This window comes from Anabrus simplex, chromosome 1, assembly GCF_040414725.1.
Source record: "Anabrus simplex isolate iqAnaSimp1 chromosome 1, ASM4041472v1, whole genome shotgun sequence".
Taxonomy (NCBI): domain Eukaryota; kingdom Metazoa; phylum Arthropoda; class Insecta; order Orthoptera; family Tettigoniidae; genus Anabrus; species Anabrus simplex.
The window spans coordinates 585,211,029-585,229,977 of NC_090265.1; the positions used below are offsets into that span (position 1 = coordinate 585,211,029).

The 18,949-nt window shown below is 40.3% G+C and overlaps 1 protein-coding gene across 1 annotated transcript in view; it reads left to right on the forward strand.

Moving 5' to 3' along the window:
• LOC136870482 (uncharacterized) overlaps window positions 1–18,949 on the forward strand; it is a 251,138-nt gene that overhangs the window by 139,234 nt on the left and 92,955 nt on the right. Inside the window, exons 9-10 of the mRNA XM_068227133.1 lie at window positions 13,910–14,098; window positions 17,890–18,064. Of these exons, the coding sequence (XP_068083234.1) occupies window positions 13,910–14,098; window positions 17,890–18,064 (364 nt within the window). The remainder of the gene's footprint in view (window positions 1–13,909; window positions 14,099–17,889; window positions 18,065–18,949) is intronic.

Consider the following 18,949-nt stretch of genomic DNA (forward strand, 5'->3'; position numbering starts at 1 on the left):
TGGAAATAAGAGGGGGACACATCAACACAAGCCTCCCAGGACCAAGTAATATGTTACTAGGTACAAATGGCATCACGGAGTGGACTCGTCAAACACTGTACGGAAACGGAAGCAAAATGTGTTATAGGTGATGAATTGTGGGGTGTAAGTTTAGAAAAACTGGAGGCATTCATTGCCTTAGTGTATGCTTGTGATGTTCTTGGAGCCAATAACACTGAACTTAATGAACTCTGGTCTAAAAAGTGGGGGCACCATTCTTCAGTGAAACAATGGAGAGGAACTGTTTTCGAGAAATCCAAAGATTTTTGCGTTTCGACATCATAACTACAAGATCAGAATGTTTGAAGACTGATAAATTTGCGTTAGTATCAAAAGTATAGAACAAATTCATTGAAAATTGTCAATTGACTTATATTCCAGGTGAAAACTGACTGCGGATGAGCAGCTTTTTCCAACCAAAACAAGGTATCCATTCTTACAGTACATGCCCAACAAACCAAATAAATTTGGAATTAAGTTTTGGCTTCTTGTGGACGTTGACTCGAAGTTTCTGTGCAATGGGTTTCCTTACCTAGGAAAAGACGACCTCAGACCACATGACGAGACTCTTCCCGAAAGTGTAGTAGATGGAGCTGTTTCAAAAGAAGGGGTGAAACGTGACTACAGACAACTTTTTTACAACAGTGAAACTTTGTAAGAAGTTGAAAAGTAATGGTAAGAGTATTGTTGGAACCATTAGACGATCAAGGAGAGAAATTCCTAAAGCTGTGAAGGCTATGAAAGCTAGTCTTTATGACTCAATTCTCCAGAAGCATTCCAATTACGCACTTCTAGTTTATCAAGGTAAATGAAACAAGAACATTCTTCTATACAGTACTTTGCACTCAGAAGTTGAACTTCAAGCCAATCCCAAAAGGATTCCCGAAACAATAATACATAATATGGTGTTGACGTTGTGGATCAAATGGGAAGAAAATATGCTGTTTGATCCGCTACACGAAAATGGCCTGTTCATGTATTTCACAATATTCTTGACCTGGCAGCTATCAATTCCTGGATCATTTTCAAAAAAGTGGCAAGGAAGATCAGTCGCCGAAATTACATCGTGAATCTAGCAGAGGAGCTTCGTATGGGGTACATGGGATCGAAACCTAAGTCTGCATACAGAACCCGAATTTAGGGAGGCTGTGGAAGAAAATGTACAGTTAGGGCAATGCCAAATGAAGAAATGCAGGAATAAGACAAGTTTTACCTGCAGAAAGTGCAAACTGCGAGTGTGTGGTTCTTGCTCAAATGACATAACTAATGTCGTGGTATGTAGTTCCTGCTTCTAAAGATGCAGAATTGAATCAGCATGTGCAAAATACACTGAAGGAAAAGAAAGACAGTGTTCCACAAATATGTTGTATGTGGATTTGGCAAACATGTTTCAGGTCATAAATTGCACTAAATAAAAAGTTACAGTAATTTTCTTTTCTGATAATTATTAACTATTTTGCTGTTTAGGCTAAAATAATTAGAAGTAAAAACAATGTTTATTAGATCTGTTTTATAAAATATTAATTTCCAATACAATTAAATAATTTGTTTCTTTTCCATGTTAGATCCCATAATGGTTATATAAACTGGGTAATACATATTTTAAAGGATGATAAGGAGTTGCTATACGTGTTGAGAATAAAAATAATAATTCCAATACAGCAGTCAAAATGACCGCATTGGTGGTTCTAGGTATACAATACCGTATGTCCCGACGGTTCTAGTCTTAAGACATTTTACTATGATATAAGAATATTTTATTTGTTCTTAATACAACTCCTACCATTATTTTCTTTTGCATTTTGAAGAATATTCTTCATTTACATGTCTTTTCAATTTGAACATTGTCTGTCTTTTATTTTCATATGACCGGGAAAGTTGGCCGTGCGGTTAGGAGCACGCAGCTGTGAGCTCTCATCCGGGAGATAGTGGGTTCAAACCCCACTGTCGGCAGCCCTGAAGATGGTTTTCCATGGTTTCCCATTTTCACACCAGGCAAATGCTGGGGCTGTACCTTAATTAAGGCCACGGCCGCTTCCTTCCCATTCCCAGGCCTTTCCTATCCTATCGTCGCCATAAGACCTGTCTCTGTCGGTGCGATGTAAAACAAATAGCAAAAAAAAAAAAAAAAAAAAAACCCATTTGTCATTATATCCCATTTAATTTCTCGGGCATTTTCCATAATTATATTAAGAAAAAGGATGGTATCATATTTTAGTAAATAGAGCATGTCTAAACGAAACATGAATTGCCTTACTAAGTTCTTAGTGAAGGTTACCTTCCTTCATCTTAATTTCTTGTGTCCAAATTTGATATCCATACCTATTTTAATGCATAATGTATCAGTTCTTCTTTTGAGAGTACTTGCAAAGTTAATGTAGACTAATTTAATAGGGCCTATGGTATTTGACAATAAGGTCGTGGTCAAGACCGCTAACATTTCAGCCATCCTTCACACAAAGGAATTACAAAGAAATAGGAGAATTTGACTCCAATGAATTGACATACGAGCCAGTGTGATTCCTTCATTCCCCTCTCTGTAGCATATTCCAGGTCGAGCCTTTGGGCTTGTGGGCAAGTGGGGAAGCAAGTACCTTCCCCTCTGTGCGTGTTAGAGTGAATGACGGGAGATCTAATATGAACCAATCTTCACTCGCTCATCAGGTGTGTCCATGTGTTACGCTTCAGCATGTATCTGTCCAATGAGAGAGAGAGAGAGAGAGAGAGAGAGAGAGAGAGAGAGAGAGAGAGAGATAGAGAATAAGCTGGTACAGGGGCAGTTCTGAGGGCTGTACTGATTTCTTGCCTGAAATGAATATTTCTGGTCACGAGACTTTAATGAACACTTAGTGTACACTCTGCTTTTAACACATTCACGCCCGTATCGAAGTTATTGCCTATAGCATGTGTCCATGCTCTGGACCATATCAGAGTTAGCCCGGATAAGCGCAACCTTGAATTGTAGCCATTCCTACGCAACTTTGGTTTATTTCTGCCACAAATATATGTTACAGAGATGAGGATAATAAGCTAGCTGCGTAGTTGGTTTGTGATTGCACAAGCATGTGTATAGTCATATTCTGAAGTGTAATCATGGCGTTTAGGGACAATATGAATCTTAAGACCATGGCCGCTTCCTTCCCATTACTAAGACTTTCCTATCCCATCGTCACCATAAGACCTATGTGTCGGTGTGACGGAAAGCAAATAGAAAGAAGAAAAAATTCTGAACTATGTTGGAAGTGACAGTGATGACGGTGAAGATGATTCTCCTGGACACGTGACAGAAAGCACAGTACCTGAACTGCTATCCCATTTATGGCTAAGCCAGGTTGAAATATTGAAACAGGAAACTCTTAACAAGATGTCATTTGTAAATCTATTTATCACAGCTGATTTTCTCAAATACCTCTGCGAGCAAGCAAACCTGTATGCCACTCAGGTAATCACGTCCCTTCTGTAAACACTCTCCTTCGCACACCTGAAGTCCGGTGATGGTTTCAGAAATGACAGTTCCTGGGTTTGATGCTCACTACCGGCATCATCAGTAAACCATTTCTCAGAATGTACTGGACAGAAGATCCAATTTTTTTCACTCGTATTTTCTCAAAAAACATGTCAGGAAATCGTTTCAAAAGTATCCTGTCATTTCTCCACTTTAATGACAGCAGCAAATACGAGCACAGCACTGACAGATTATATAAAATTAGACCCATCCTACAGAAACTTTTTGACAGATTTACAGAGCTTTATACTTCCAAACGGAAAATTGCTCTGGATGAAGGAATGCTAGCCTGGGGAGGTCGCCTAAGATTCTGCGTTTACAACCCCGGTAAAATAATAAAATATGGGATTTCAGTGAGAATGGCTTGTGAGTCTAATATGTGGTATATCTGTAAACTCGTGATATATGATGCAGGTGGTGCGAATTTTCAAAGCACAATTTTTCAGCTGCTTGAAAATTATCTTGGTCAGGGGTATACAGTGTATATAGATAATCACTACAACAGCGTTGGATTTGCGAAACAGTTACGGGAACAGAACACTGCCGTATGTGGAACAATACGGTCAAATAAGGGTGTAACCGAAAGATATAAAGGAACACCAGGCAATCCTCGAACGGGGCGAAATTACTTTCAGAAGGGACGAGGAAGTATTGCTTGTTTCATGGAGGGACAAAAAGGTTATTACTATGGTAACTACCATCCACTCAACGGAAATGGTTGAAACAAACAAATCTGGAAAAAATCAACTGAAACCAGTCTGTGACCGACTATAATCAACACATGCATGGTGTTGATACTGCAGACCAGTACTTGGTACTCTATCTTTTCATGAGGAAAACAGTTAAGTGGTCAAAAAAGATTTTCTTTCATTTACTGTACTGCTCAATTTCTAATGCATTTTGGCTCTTTCAGAACTCAAATCCTCAAAAAAAAAAAAAAAAAACAATAACATTCCTGAATTTCGTGCAGACAGTAGTTACGAATTTGCTCCAGGAAAAATGTGAACCCGACATACAAGTACAGTCACCTCTCTGACTTCTCAGCACCCTTCTCTACATCAGATCCAAGTCCACATCCTGCAATTTTGCTGCCAAAGAGGGCACCGGCCAAGGATCCACCATTTAGGTTAGATAGGAAGAGCTCCTAAAATCCCCAGACCCTGGTTACCTCACCTACCAGCGGCAACCTCGCTAGACTTTTACTTATGGGGTATCTTAACACATTCACGCCCACCATCTGAACGGGCTATTTAAATGGCTGGCCCAGCTATTCCAGCTGTTAGCGGCACAGCAAACAACGAATTATTTTCACAATAACTTCTAAACTAAACAAGATATAGAAAACACCGCACTTTCCACTAAAATAGCGTGTTTTACTAATTTTATATTTGAAACATACTTTGGACCTTCTTGAGGGGAACTGTACTTTATTTGAAGGTGGAAACTTCAAAAGAATAACCTGTCAGTTCGACATCATCCAGCTGCTGCACATATGTATTGAAGATGCCCGTATAAACTTCAGTGTCTACATTCTTATCAAAGAAAATAGGGCTAACAATCCTGGAAGCTGATACTCCGCACCACACTCCAACCTTTTCATCATGCAGTGGTTTCGTGGATGATATGGAAGTTTACAGCAGCCCAATATCTGCTGTTTTGTGTGTTGATGTAACCTGACAGATGAAACCAAGTTAAGGAGAGAAATGTCTGGACATTGAATAATAAACCCCTGAAACCATTGACAATAACTACATTCCTTTCTCATGATCTGCTTCTTTCAATGCTTGCATCATATGCATTCTGTATGGTCGCAACCCTGATTTTTTCGCAGCTCTCGGACGTGTGCCATATGAAATGCCTGTCTCCTGGTTCAATCGATGGAACGATTTCTTGGGAGAATTCTCGAAGCATCTTCGAACATTATCTATAGTCTTTGCACTCAGTGATGGTCACTGTCACTATTTAGTACACCAGTTGTCTCCAACTTCCTTACAATTGAGAAAATTGTTGCCGTTATTGGAACATCGTGCACATTGAATTCTCTTCAGGATGCCTGTTGTGTTAACAATAATTCTGTCTTCCAGTATGTTTTCACAATAAAAACATGCTCTCGGAAGTGTGTGCTGCATGTTTCCATTAGTTACCAGATAAAGACTGCGAACAAATTATTACTTTGCCAACCATGTTAGTTATTGTACTGGGCGAGTTGGCCGTGCGGTTAGAGGAAACGGCTGTGAGCTTGCATGCGGGAGATAGTGGATTCGAATCCCACTGTCGGCAGCCCTGAAGATGGTTTTCCGTGGTTTCCCATTTTCACACCAGGCAAATGCTGGGGCTGTACCTTAATTAAGACTACGGCCAATTCCTTCCTACTCCTAAGCCTTTCCTATCCCATCGTCGCCATAAGACGTATCTGTGTCGGTGCGACGTAAAGCTACTAGCAAGAAAGAAAAAAAGCTAGTTATTGTCACTACAATCAACAAAGTTGTCAACAATGGACCACAGTACTGATTCTCCCAGAGTCACTGAGATCATTAAAACAAATTTCCAGTTTCTGCAGGCTTTCAGAGGGAAATTATGACCATAAAAGTAGTTCAGGTTTATATGGATCGCTCTGTATTATTTGTTACATAATATGAGTTTGACATATTGTGAATTCAATGTTCTGTTGATTACTGCCATTATGGTTCTCACAACAGAGGTGATGGTTTGTTATAGTGGAAACCATTTTTTTTCAGTTTCGACTTGCTTAAATTATAACGGTTAGGTTCTTCAGTCTGTCAAAACTAATTTATGAATAAATAACGTTTAGAATTCTATTTTTAATTACGTTGTTTCTTTTTCATTTATAACCTGTTGTCATCTGATTATTTTTTTAAAGGTATATTCCTAAATTTTGTTTATTCATAAATTAGTTTTGACAGACTGAAGAACACATTACTTTTTACAAAAGGTGTTTGTTGAGGAACATCATTTCTGGCCATAAGGAGTGAGACATCAACATGGTCAGAGTTTGCCCCAAATTAAACAGCACAAGGAGCAATTTCATAAGGAGGCACCAAATAACAGAACAATTCTAGCTGTCATTGGCAAATTCTATCGGGAACAGTCTTATGTCAACAAAGGGGCAAAACAGAGCATCCAAGAACAGTCACCACAAAAGAGGACCATGGACAACTTCTCCAACAAGTGCTACAGTCTACAACATACATCGCTGAAACTCAGTTTGAGTGGTAGATCGGTTCGGCAGAGGTTTAAAGAACTAGGAGGATTTGCATACCGTATTAAAGTTGCTCAGCATCTAACAGAAAGGGATTGAGCTCAACTACAGTATTATGGCCAGGTGTTGTCCATGTCGTTTGAGGATCTATGTCTTCTGCAGCCTTGTTCATCCCGATGGCTACATCAACAGACTAGCAACTAGTTTTTAAAGTTTTGAATGGCCTAATGTCATAATACAGAAACCACTACACTACAGTTTGGTGTGCCGTGTCCAGTCATGGAATATTGTACCCTTATTTTGTCGAGGATGCTGTACAGAATCCAAAATCTTTGGACAAGGTAATCTACAAAGACCTTACTATTACCCCATTTGTGTGGGATTTGCACAGTTTTTGCCTTGCCAGAAACTTGCCCCTCATACAGCAATTAATGCAGCAAGATTAAGCTACAGCCCACACCGTAGGGGAGTTACTTAACTTTCTGCAACAAGAATTTGAAGATTGCTTAATTCCTCCTGGAACCCCGTTCCCTTACCCCTTCTGCTCCCCAGATCTCTTGGTCACGTATGCTTACATACAGGACATAATGAAAGAATTTTTCCAAAGAAAATGAACCACCTTCAAATATTCTCAAATTATTCAAGAAGATAATGTGTGTGTGTGTGTGTGTGTGTGTGTGTGTGTGTGTGTGTGTGTGTGTGTGTGTGTGTGTGTGTGTGTGTGTGTGTGTGTGTGTGTCTCCAGCAACCTTGCTTCATCATGTTCAGTACTCTTCATAAGCATTATGAACAATGTATAGCACAAGATGGTGCACATTTGGAACACATTCTGTATCAGTGCAATTAAATAACTTGTCAATTTAAGTGTAGGAAAGGAACAAACACATGTCAAGAGATGGATGTAGAAGAACTGGGATTGATGAGGAGAGCCTATCTATTTGAAGATGGCAGTGTATGAAGATTGTCCTTTTGTGTTTCCATCTTTGTCTTGGTCTCCTCTTTCTGTTGCTCCCTCTTTCCACACTGACTTGCCATTGTGTTCATTCTGTTATGTATGTTCCTTTCTTACTCCTCCTCTCTCTCTGACTTAAATAACATTTCAGTTTAATTTTTGCGAGTACGGTATAATAGTCTATGTACACCAGAGCTGTTCCTGAACTTCAGTACAGAATTTTGCAGCGGTATTGCCATCTAGCAGAGATGAGTGCCAGGCAAAGAGAGAGCACACATCTCAATTAACAACAGTCAGTGTGATGTTATTTTTGTCCATTTTTACGGGCTTAGGACATTGTAGGCATGTTTGGCATTGATGAACTTGGCAGTAAAAATGTATGAGAGATAAACGATTTGTAACTGCAGTATCTATAACTTTTGTCATATAAAGATTTTAGGTGAAACTAATATTTCTGGAGATACTTTGAAGTTTGTGAAAATGTAATAATAATGATGAATATCTCCTCTTTTTTTTTTTAAATCATCATTTCATCCTCTTGAAACCATGGTTAACACTTATCAGCCTGAGTGGATTTCTAGTACTCCTCCTTCTTGATGTAGAATGCAGTTCTTCGCACATCAAGCCTCTTTTCACCAGGTCTTCTCACTCCTTCCTAAAGATTCTGTAACCAGTGTACCCAGATCCTGAACTCCCTTATTTCTTGAGCCAGTGTCTCAGAGAGACCAGCAAGATCCTCCTTTACTGCAGTTGCCCATGGAGTGGTATATTTCAAAGTCACGGGAGGTTGAGAATTCTTAAAGATATTCTGGTGTTGGGCATTCAGGATAGACTACTAAAGTTTGGCAGTTTGACCTAAAGAAGTACAAAATATGCAAGCAAATATGCCCCAAAAAGTAGCAAAATAAGACCTAAAAATGGACTAATACAGTTTAGGGTTAGGTAGCAGGTATTAAACTGTCGTAAGTACCGGAAAGTGATTAGCGATAATACAATGCACACATTTAATCGTGCAAACTGATAGAGCTACAGTATTTTAAAACTTACAATCACTAATTTGTGAATTGAAGGAAGGTCCACCTGTTCAATACAAATTAATATAGGATGTAGTTTATATTTACAGTGAAACTCTGTTAAGAAGTTTCTCAAGGGACTGAAAATGGAAAAAAAAAAACTTAAGCAGGAAACTTCTTAAAAGGGTTAATGCCCAAAAACTTATTCTGTACTTTGAAATACATGTGAAACACACAGCCAACAGATTTCCTTGTTTGTGATCAATACCGAAATAGGCCGATATATAAGAGATGCTAACAGAAAGCCACAATTTAAAAATTTGCCACAAATTGTTTTGTAAACGATGCCGGCTCGATTTTTAAATCAGTCCAGCCACCCGTTCGACGCGGTAAAAGGTACCCTTAATTTGCATGCAATTTTTCGGCTTTCTCCTTCACATTACTTCCACTGAACAGTATTGTAACGTGTTGGCGGGGTAAATAAATGAATGAGTACAGAACCTGGTAGCGTCCTTTTTCTAAGATTTATTAAGTTAGCACTACAATTACAGATTTACACACACACACAGACAATAGCCGAGATTACAACTTACGCTAGTACACTTACTCTCACTCACACGGTTCGCGCTTTCTCTCTCTCTCTCTCTCTCTCTCTCTCTCTTAGTTTCTCATGTCCCATCTACAATATCACACACACACAGTAATCAATTATTTACAGTACACTCTCTCAGCCACTCAGTCACACTCGTTAGCGCTGTCACGGTCCACAGCCTACACGTCAGTCTCGCAGGTCAGGGTAGTATCCGCTGTTCGCCCAATCCGTCGAACCCTGTTCGCAGTCCGCACACGTCGGCACCCAGTGTTCCCTTCGCGCTGCTCCAGAACACTCCAGGTTCTCCTCCAGCAGCCAGCCTCAACGGACACACACACATCAGGAAAACAGGAACGAGACCTCGGCTCCAACAGGCAGATACTCGATCAGGCTGACTGACTGCGCTGTTTGCTCACTCACTCTCTAATTAACTCCCACTGACTGTCACTCCAAGTTACTCCTCTCCTTATATATCTGCTCTGGGCCTTCCAGAACAGTCCGGATACTAGATGTGTCCAGGAACCTCGCGAGATGGAACACTCCAGATTAATAGTCAAGTAATGTCCGTCGTTCCATGCGGCGCGACCGCGGATAGAAGAGAGAAGGGCCGGCCCAGCACTTAAATGTTGCTCGCGGATTGGCGCGCTCGAGCGTAAGGGGGGTGGGGCGATGGGTGACACCCCCGGCGCGTAGCGAGTTGGCATGGCGAACTCTATAACCATTACAGTATGTTTAAACTTCACTGCTGTTTAAACCACATTAGCAGAGCTTGTTCTATTTCATCGTACTTTTCAGATTTAACTTCCTTGCAATTTGCTGAAGTATTCCCTGCAGAAGCAAAGATCTCTTCTTTCTTCGCTATAATGCCGTTCAGAGTAGATGGTGGCATCTCCAGCTCCTTTGCCAAAGCAACATGGGAAAGTGTAGATGACTCCACTTTCCTTATAATCTCCACTTTCTCTGTTATTGTTAGTACCTTTCGCTTGATCTTTCCTCTGAGTTCCACTCATTTTCACTTAAAACGTTTGTACGTTGATATTACAAGTACAACTAACTTCACCGACTCCTATTCATACTAATTACGATGCTACGATGCTTGGCAATCCGTAGCTTAGGCTTACAAGACGCAAAGACAAGATGATTTGTTAGCATGTTTTTTCTATCTTCCTCACACCCCCGACACCTGCTTCAAGGATAACGGCAGCATATGGGAAATCTGGCAACTTATTCTTAGAGATTCTTAGAACCTAGGCCTAAATCGCCCCTGCATTCCTACTGGTTGTCACGACAACAGGCGTAGTTTCTGGCTGTTTCGCAAGTACCGCATGGCCAAGCCAGTATTGAGTTTATTTTCCTGCTTCAATCCTCTTCATGCTATAGGTAATTAAGAAAAGAAACACAGGTTCGAAGTTGCAGAAATGAGTGCGTGGAAAAGTATCTGGGGTATTATGTGGCAGTGATAAAGGCGCAGTAGCAATGCTAGCACATCTAAACGTAAACAGTTTCTTTCCCCGCAAGAATTTTATTTCATGTCTCCTCATCCTTGTGCTACGTTCTAATAATGCGATGTAATAATTGAGTGACACGATAATACAATGTTTAGCTCGTATAAAGGTAAAATTAAAAATAACTTTCAATTTTATGCCAACATGTGGTATTGCAATGCCTGTGTGTGCCTCCCACCAACACCCAGTTGGCTATCAACATTCGTTCAACTTCGTAGACGATCAGGATCTTTCGGCCGGGTCTTTGGCGGCATGTGTATCAGCTGGCTGTTGGCAAGTCAGCTGTTTCCTGCATAGAGTCGGGAAGTTGTTTTTGTTCACCTCACTAATAATGGACACGGAAAATCTTATCAGTTTAGTTCAAAAATGTAATTTCCTCTACGACAAGTCCCATAAGTATTATTGCAACAACAACGTAAGAGAGAATGCCTGGAATAATAAGCAAGGGAATGAAAAATCAAACATGTTAGAATATTCAATTTTGTGGTAGATTAACAGTAACGTGGACAAATACACTTTACGGTTTTTAATTAATGCTTAGGCCACCTTGATAAATTACTTCACCCTGTCGCGACCCACAAATTACTGCATTAAAGTTTTATTAAACCATCCATTTCGTGTTTTGTTTCCCACATAGAATCACATTCGATTCTATTCTGCTAGATGGAACGGTGGAGTGGAAATTTCGACTGATGGGTTCGATTCGATTCCACAAGATGAGAGTGAGCATCTGGTGTCCGTGTTGTCATAGCATGATGTCGTATGGCCTTGGCAAGCCCGCACAGGTTCCGTGACACCAGACACCGCGAGCGCGCGAACGGTCTAACATAGGGTGCAACTTGCGCGGAGACTGGAGGGTTCTAACTATGGCCTGCTTTGAGTGGACGTGCGCGCCGTGCCAAACGGCTATAAAAGCGAGGGGGTAAGCTGGCTCTGGAGCAGTCGTCAAGCGGGGACAGGAGGCAGAACCAACTAACTTCAGAAGCCGGTGTGAACCTTGGGCTAACCCCACACCACACCCTGCCGGATCATCGGAGGATGTCAGACGGCCGCCACTCCAAGCAGACGACATTATCCTACAAAGTTGTACGTCAAATAAGCAAAAGCAAGAGACAGCAACTCGGCACAAGTAGTGCAGCCTGTGACACACCTCTCACGGTAACTCGTATAGTCATCACTCGCACCATGTCAGCCGACCAAGCACAGCAGCCAAATAACCAGCCGCCAGCAGCACAACCACAGCAACAGCCACAGCTGCCACCTCCACAACAGGACCAGCCAGTGCCACAGAACCCACCAACGCTGCAAGACCTCACATTGATAGTCAACCAGTTGGCACAGAATACGCGTACCCTGACGGATCATTTTTTAGAACCAGAACTGGGATTGGACGATACGGGAGGAGACCAGGAGCCGGACGATCAAGCCTTCCCTTTTCGCAGCCTCCGGCCGCAAACCTACAGCAAGGGTCTCGAGACGCCGCCCGACCATCGAGTTTACCAGATTGCTTCGATGCTCGAGGGTATGCTCCACTCTCTACCAGCGGGACGCGACCATCACGACGTCGCAACCACTCTATGGCTGCTCTCAGCCTGGTATTCCCTGGACCAGGCTGAAAGAAAATACGCCTTCAACAGAGCGAATTTCTTATATATCGCCCTGTCCCGAGGCTGGAACTCGGCCATCCAGCTGGACCAAGCAACCGGGGACGAGATCGCGGAACTTCCGGCCGGGTTCCAGTTTCAACCTCAACCACAACGGACGGTCAGCCGCCCCTTACCAGCCAGGGGGAGAGGGCACGGCGGTCGCGGTGGAAGAGGACGCGGGGTGGCAGCAGCTCCAGCAGCAGCAGCAGCAGCAGCAGCCACTCAACAGTAGACCTGTCTACACTTCCGACTCCAGTGATTCTGCTCCCTCGGAATCTCCGGAGCCCACTCCCAGCACCAGCAGACGAGGACCGCCAGACCCCAGTCACACGGCTGCACAGGATGATATGCACGCCCGTACGACGCAGCCCACGGCGGAAGAAACCTCCAGACAAGTACCAATAGCCTCTTGTTGTATATTTGTCATTTTTCTTGCATGTTCTCTCATGTTTTCATTATTTGTAATCTTTGTATATAATGCTGGTAGGCAGTCTACTGTAAGATAATAATTTAATAAACAGCATGGGTGGGGTCACCGCCGTGCCCTCTCCCCCTGGCTGGTAAGGGGCGGCTGACCGTCCGTTGTGGTTGAGGTTGAAACTGGAACCCGGCCGGAAGTTCCGCGATCTCGTCCCCGGTTGCTTGGTCCAGCTGGATGGCAGAGTTCCAGCCTCGGGACAGGGCGATATATAAGAAATTCGCCCTGTTGAAGGCGTATTTTCTTTCAGGGGGACCTCACGGTTCTAGCTTCTTGTGCCGGCTGGGCTGCGCCAGTGCTGGTTTCCCCTACACGCGCTGTGCCAAATGGCTATAAAAGCGAGGGGGTAAGCTGGCTCTGGAGCAGTTGTCAAGCGGGGACAGGAGGCAGTTTTCTATCTCAAGGGGTTCTAAAATGTGAACTGTTTAACCGGGAAATATATTTACAACAGATAAACGGGAAAAATATACATATATCTCAATGCAACTGATCAAGGGACCGAGAATATCACACTTCTTAGGCGGGAAACTTCTTTATGCGGGAACATCTTAACAGAGTTTCACTGTATGTTCAATACATCACAGGACCGGTTTTGACCCTATATATATATACATTCCATTTTTAAGTATAACAGCTTTCTTTTTTCTCATAGGATGAAGTGCAGTCAGTTAATAATCTTCTACCTACAGAAGTTCAGAGAAAGGTAGAACAAGGAGAAGATCGAGAGGATTTCTGTATCTCTTGCCATACAGCTAAAATTGACAATGTGTGGAAAAGGGATGTAACTTGTATGCTTAAATGAACACTTTAAAAACTATGGTTATCCTATAAATTTACAGAATGATATTATTGTTCTGTTAGTTTAAGACAGAATAATCACATCATTCTGTAAATAGAATTTGTACATGGATATTTATACATTCATTTTTCAGTATAACAGCTTTCTTTTGTTCTCATAGGACGAAGTGCAGTCAGTTAATAATCTTCTACCTACAGAAGTTCAGAGAAAGGTAGAACAAGGAGAAGAAGATCGAGAGGATGTCTGTGATGTAGTCCCAGCATATTATAATCTAACTGTGACTAAAGAACAAAAACTTCTTCACTTGTTAAAACAAGCAATTGATGCCTGGACTAAATTTGTGGATCATGTGAGTAACCAACAGTTTTACTGCTCCTGAAAATCTTATTTTGAACTCATGTGGTTAAATGTAACAAAGCTGATTACAAGATAAGTTGTCTCTCTAAGGAATGGGCAGTTCTATTTTACATTTATGGGACAATTATTCTCCACTTCAGTTCATTTATTGCAATTTCTCCTTTAAAACAGTTCTGTTATTTAGAACAATTAGAACCTTGGGAATGTAGTGTATAATCATTACTCAAACTCTGAACATGTTTAAGAACACTGCCTTACCCTTCTGCACACTCATTTCAGTGTAAATTTACTCTTCCTCTTACGTTATTTTCATTTGGCCATATCGATTCTTCACTGGTACCTATTCTGAAGGTAGATCTCCCTCAAACAATATACAGGATATGATAGGTAGGTAAGAGGGGAAGTGAAGGAAGCAGAGAAGTTGTGGAAGACTGGTGGGCTAATGTTTAAAGAGGAAGAAAATTCCTGCAAGTGTTACAAAGGAAGGGGAAATGTACAGTAGAGGACAGGAAGAGGGAGGTGGAACTGGATAGAGGGGGGGGGGGGGAGAAAAGCGAGAAGAAAGTAGGTTCTGTAGCTGTGTGGGAAGGTACGGGAGACCGGGAAGGGAGAAGGTCTAATGAAGTGGATGGGGTTGAGGCTCTGATCATGGACTCTCTTGTTAGGCATGTTGGGAAAGTGTGTGGAGGAAAGGCAACCAGGATAGTGTTAGCCACAAATTCAGTTAAGACAGATCTTGAGGAAAGTAAGAGGGTACGGAGAATGTGGTAATTTTCACATACGAAGTACAAAGGAAACCAACAACGTAAGGCAAGCAGGAATAGGTACCAACATTGTGTGGGATATGTTTATGCCAGCACAGGAGAGTTTAAGGGACCAGAGATTGTGAGGGATACTGACTGGAGGGTGATCAGAGATGCTAAGTTGGAAACAAATCCACGTTGGTTGTTATTCATTTGAGGAGCATCGTAGCACAAACAATATTATGTCCACCCATGAGCAAAATACAGTTTGATGTGATTTAGTGTAATTTTTCTTATGCCGTTTCTTACTGCAAAATCATGTTTCAAACCATGTGTTCTAGTGTAAATGAAGCATGGAGAAAAACTTGTTTCAGATTGTATTTTGTCCACTAGAATGACAGGAGCAAACCATGTTTTGTCCACGGACATATTTTGCTACTTCGGATACAATGGAGGTTCGTTGCTTGCTTGTGTTGCACATCCTGCAAATTAGTCGTCATTCGCTTACGACAAGTGGACAGACTGAGCTCAGTTTCATTATCATGGTAGAGCAATATCTCAATTTAGGGGAGCACTTAACATGAAAATATATCGTTTTACACAGGTTTTTATCTGTAATATGCAAATTCTATTGTAAAAGCATTAGTTCCCTTCAGTTACAGTAAAGTTTCCAAATTTAAGTACTTTAATACAATTGTGAAAAATCCTGTTTTCATACAGGGTGATTCAAATCATATTATGTCTTATGTGTTTTCCGATTTTCATAAAATTCGATTCTGAAATAATTTTATGTTCAATAGTTCATAGGTCCTTGCAGAACGTACTACAGCTACATTTTTGTCTGCTTCTTGATTACTTGCCTGCTTTGGCTGTAATACATTTTTTGTTTATCTTGTAAAATTTTGTTCAATGAACATAATACACTATGCAGTGATACTCTTTGTCTAGGTCCTTTATTCATGATCTAAAGCAACTTTCCAAACTGCACTTCCAATACAACTGCATGCCAGGCAGTTCACCAGCACGCTCAAGTAGTACACGTCAGTCTAACTCTTTGTGTCTCTCTCTTGCTTACCTCACATTTGCTCAGCCCTTGTGATAGGGTGCAATATGTATGCTTAATGGTACTGTTTCAATTATGGTGACTGTTGTAAAGAAACAGGGAAGCTGGGGGTCTTGGATCTTCAAACAGGAATGGGAGATGACTTATTTGGTCCTTATTGTGCAAATACTAAATATCCTATGTATTCTTGACATTTTAAATTTAAAGTAACATTCCCTGGTAAGTCACTCAGAATTAGGAATTTTGGAGCTTGTAGAAGTATATAGTGCAGTACCAGGCTGAAGGATAGGTTCAGAAAATGCATCCAAAACTCCGTAATGTGGCGGTGAAAATGCTCTCGGTGATCAGTTCTACTTACATCTATGAAAGTCTTATTTTGGCTTTAACACTCTAACAGGCGACCATCTTCCACAGACAGCAACTTTTGCCAATGTGTGCTATTGCCGGTTTCATGGCTGACTGTTCCTAATGTAGAAAGAATTGTGAATAGAAATATCAGCCAGAAATAACTGTATGCGATACCTTATACAGTAGAAGTCCGCTATAGCGAGTACGGCATATAGCGAGAACGTTATAACGATGGCTTTTTTTCTGTCCCTTGAAAATCCCTATATTAAACTGTGTATTATCCTTCGGTAATAGCGAGAAACCTATCATTGATGCATTTTTTCCATTATCAATATTCATGCACTCTAGCGTTTATATTGAATGTGATCGATAATCTTTGTTATAGATTTTTCGCTATATGCACTAGAACTTCTCTAACGTCTGATTACACACATCACACATGCTGCCGGAGGTGCCATTTTGAACAGAGAACATCGTTTATTACCCTGGAAACACGGCGTCTGCCTCATTTTCATGTAAAATAAAACTTTTCAGACCGAATCCAGCCACGTTTTTTAGGTTAGAGAAGACATGCATTTTATTACGGAAAACTGAGTTTGAAGTTCCTTCATGTTCTAGAAGTTCTAGAAGTTGTTACGTCTTACGACTGGTTAAGCTATTTTAACGACAGACTTTTTTAACCAATGGTAAAGCGTTTTCTTAATATTTGCACATTTTACTTCAGGATTCAGTGGATGTTCTGCAAGAAAACTTTTATACAAATATTCTTACAAAATAAGGAAATATGCTCTTGGACTTTTAAGAAGTGAGATATTAGTTTTTGTCCTCGACTCAATTTAATCTGCTCACATCATTCAACGGTTTTTAGATTCAGAGGACTCTTGTCAAGAGGACGTATATACAAAGTTTTAAGACCCTTGGTGCTAGATTATTAGGTTTAGGTTATAAGTTAATGTTTACAGATCATGTTTTTTAATCAAGTCATGCCTAATTTGTAAAATTTGTGTACACTTTTATGCATTGTTTTTGTAACCTTGTCATTATGTTTTTTCTAATTTTATGGGTGATGATGATGCACACCCACATCGAAACCAGTCCTAATAATAATAATAATAATAATAATAATAATAATAATAATAATAAAATGTTATAAATTATTTTATAATATTGTATGGTATTTATAGGTGGACCTTTCTTGTTCCCATTAGACTGTTTTTACTCTCATGATACAACATTTTTATCTTGTTAATTAATGAATTTGTTGCCTTCTTTTTCAGTAGGCATTCCCATACATGTTTTCTCTTAACTGTATCATAAGCTTTCTTCAAATCCAAAAATATGAAGATGATTTCCTTGTTCTTTTCTAGATGTTTTTCCATTATCGTTTGCACTGTAAATATAAAGTCTATTGTTGATCTGTTTAGTCTAAAGCCATAATAATCTTGTTTATTATTTTTTTAAAATTGTATTTGTTAAATGAGCAGTAGTGTTTTTGTTCATTGAATAACTAATGTGAAACATGTGAAGTTTTATACGAAAGTAATCTGTTGAGGTATAGTATGTACTGTATGAAATGGTATAGTATGTACTTTTTGAAATGATATTGCTCTTATTCACATATACTTTCAGATTTCGTTGCCATGTTCTGAAGATTTTAAAGAAATAATTACTGATCTACTCCCAAATGTTGAAACTGCAGGTTATATGTATTGTTTGCACGGATGTGAATTGTACAGTTTACAAGCTTGGCTGTTACTGTATAAATGTGGTTCTGCTGTACTAGACAAACGAGCAACTCTTGTAGGTAAGTTTTTCTGATGAACTTTTAACACTTAAAACAGATTTCACAAGCTATGTGTTTGTATGCTGTCAAGGATGGTGATAACATTATCATCTACAGATCATATTGAACACATCAAAAAGTCTCATGTAATTTGCTGAGAGATTTGGTTTCTTGTTTTATTTCAGCTTATAGTACAAATCCAAGAATTAGCCTCTAAAAGAAAGCTTTATACAATCTAACCTACCCTAAAAGATAACCTTTATTTACCGGACACCTCCCTCTACGGACAATTTTCCACAAAACTGATTTTATCTTACGCAAGACACGTTTTAAATAAGCTTCATTTAAGCAGTCCCAACCACCACAGCGTGATGATACCCGAGTCCAGTTAGTGGGCAGGCAGTGGATAGTATGGTCATGACTTCCACGTTCTTTCAAGAATTTCTACGATCACTGTCAGAAGCAGAACTTCACATGCTCTGATGAAGAACAATGTAATTTAGCAGAAAGCTCGGCTGAAAAAAGCTTGTAAAAATAAAAATAACAGTTGTATAAGAAATAGCTCCAATCAGGAACTGATGATTCCCTAGGATCTATTATGAGTTCACCTGATTTACCCAAAACATGATTTACTGTTCATTGGTTTTAGTCCAGATAATTATATTTATTTCATTGATCAGTTTATCAGGAAAGGTGTTAACTGGCATTTTGGTAGAGAGGGGGCAGTCAGTGGTTGAGAGTAAGTTGGATGAAAACTAGTGTGGTTTCAGACAACAGAGTAGCTGTCAGGATCAGGTTTTCAGTATGCGCCAGGTAATTGAATAATACTATGTGAGAAATAGTTACGTTTGTTTCATGGACCTACGAAGGTGGTTTGAAAAGTCCATGCAAAGTCCGAGGGATGGC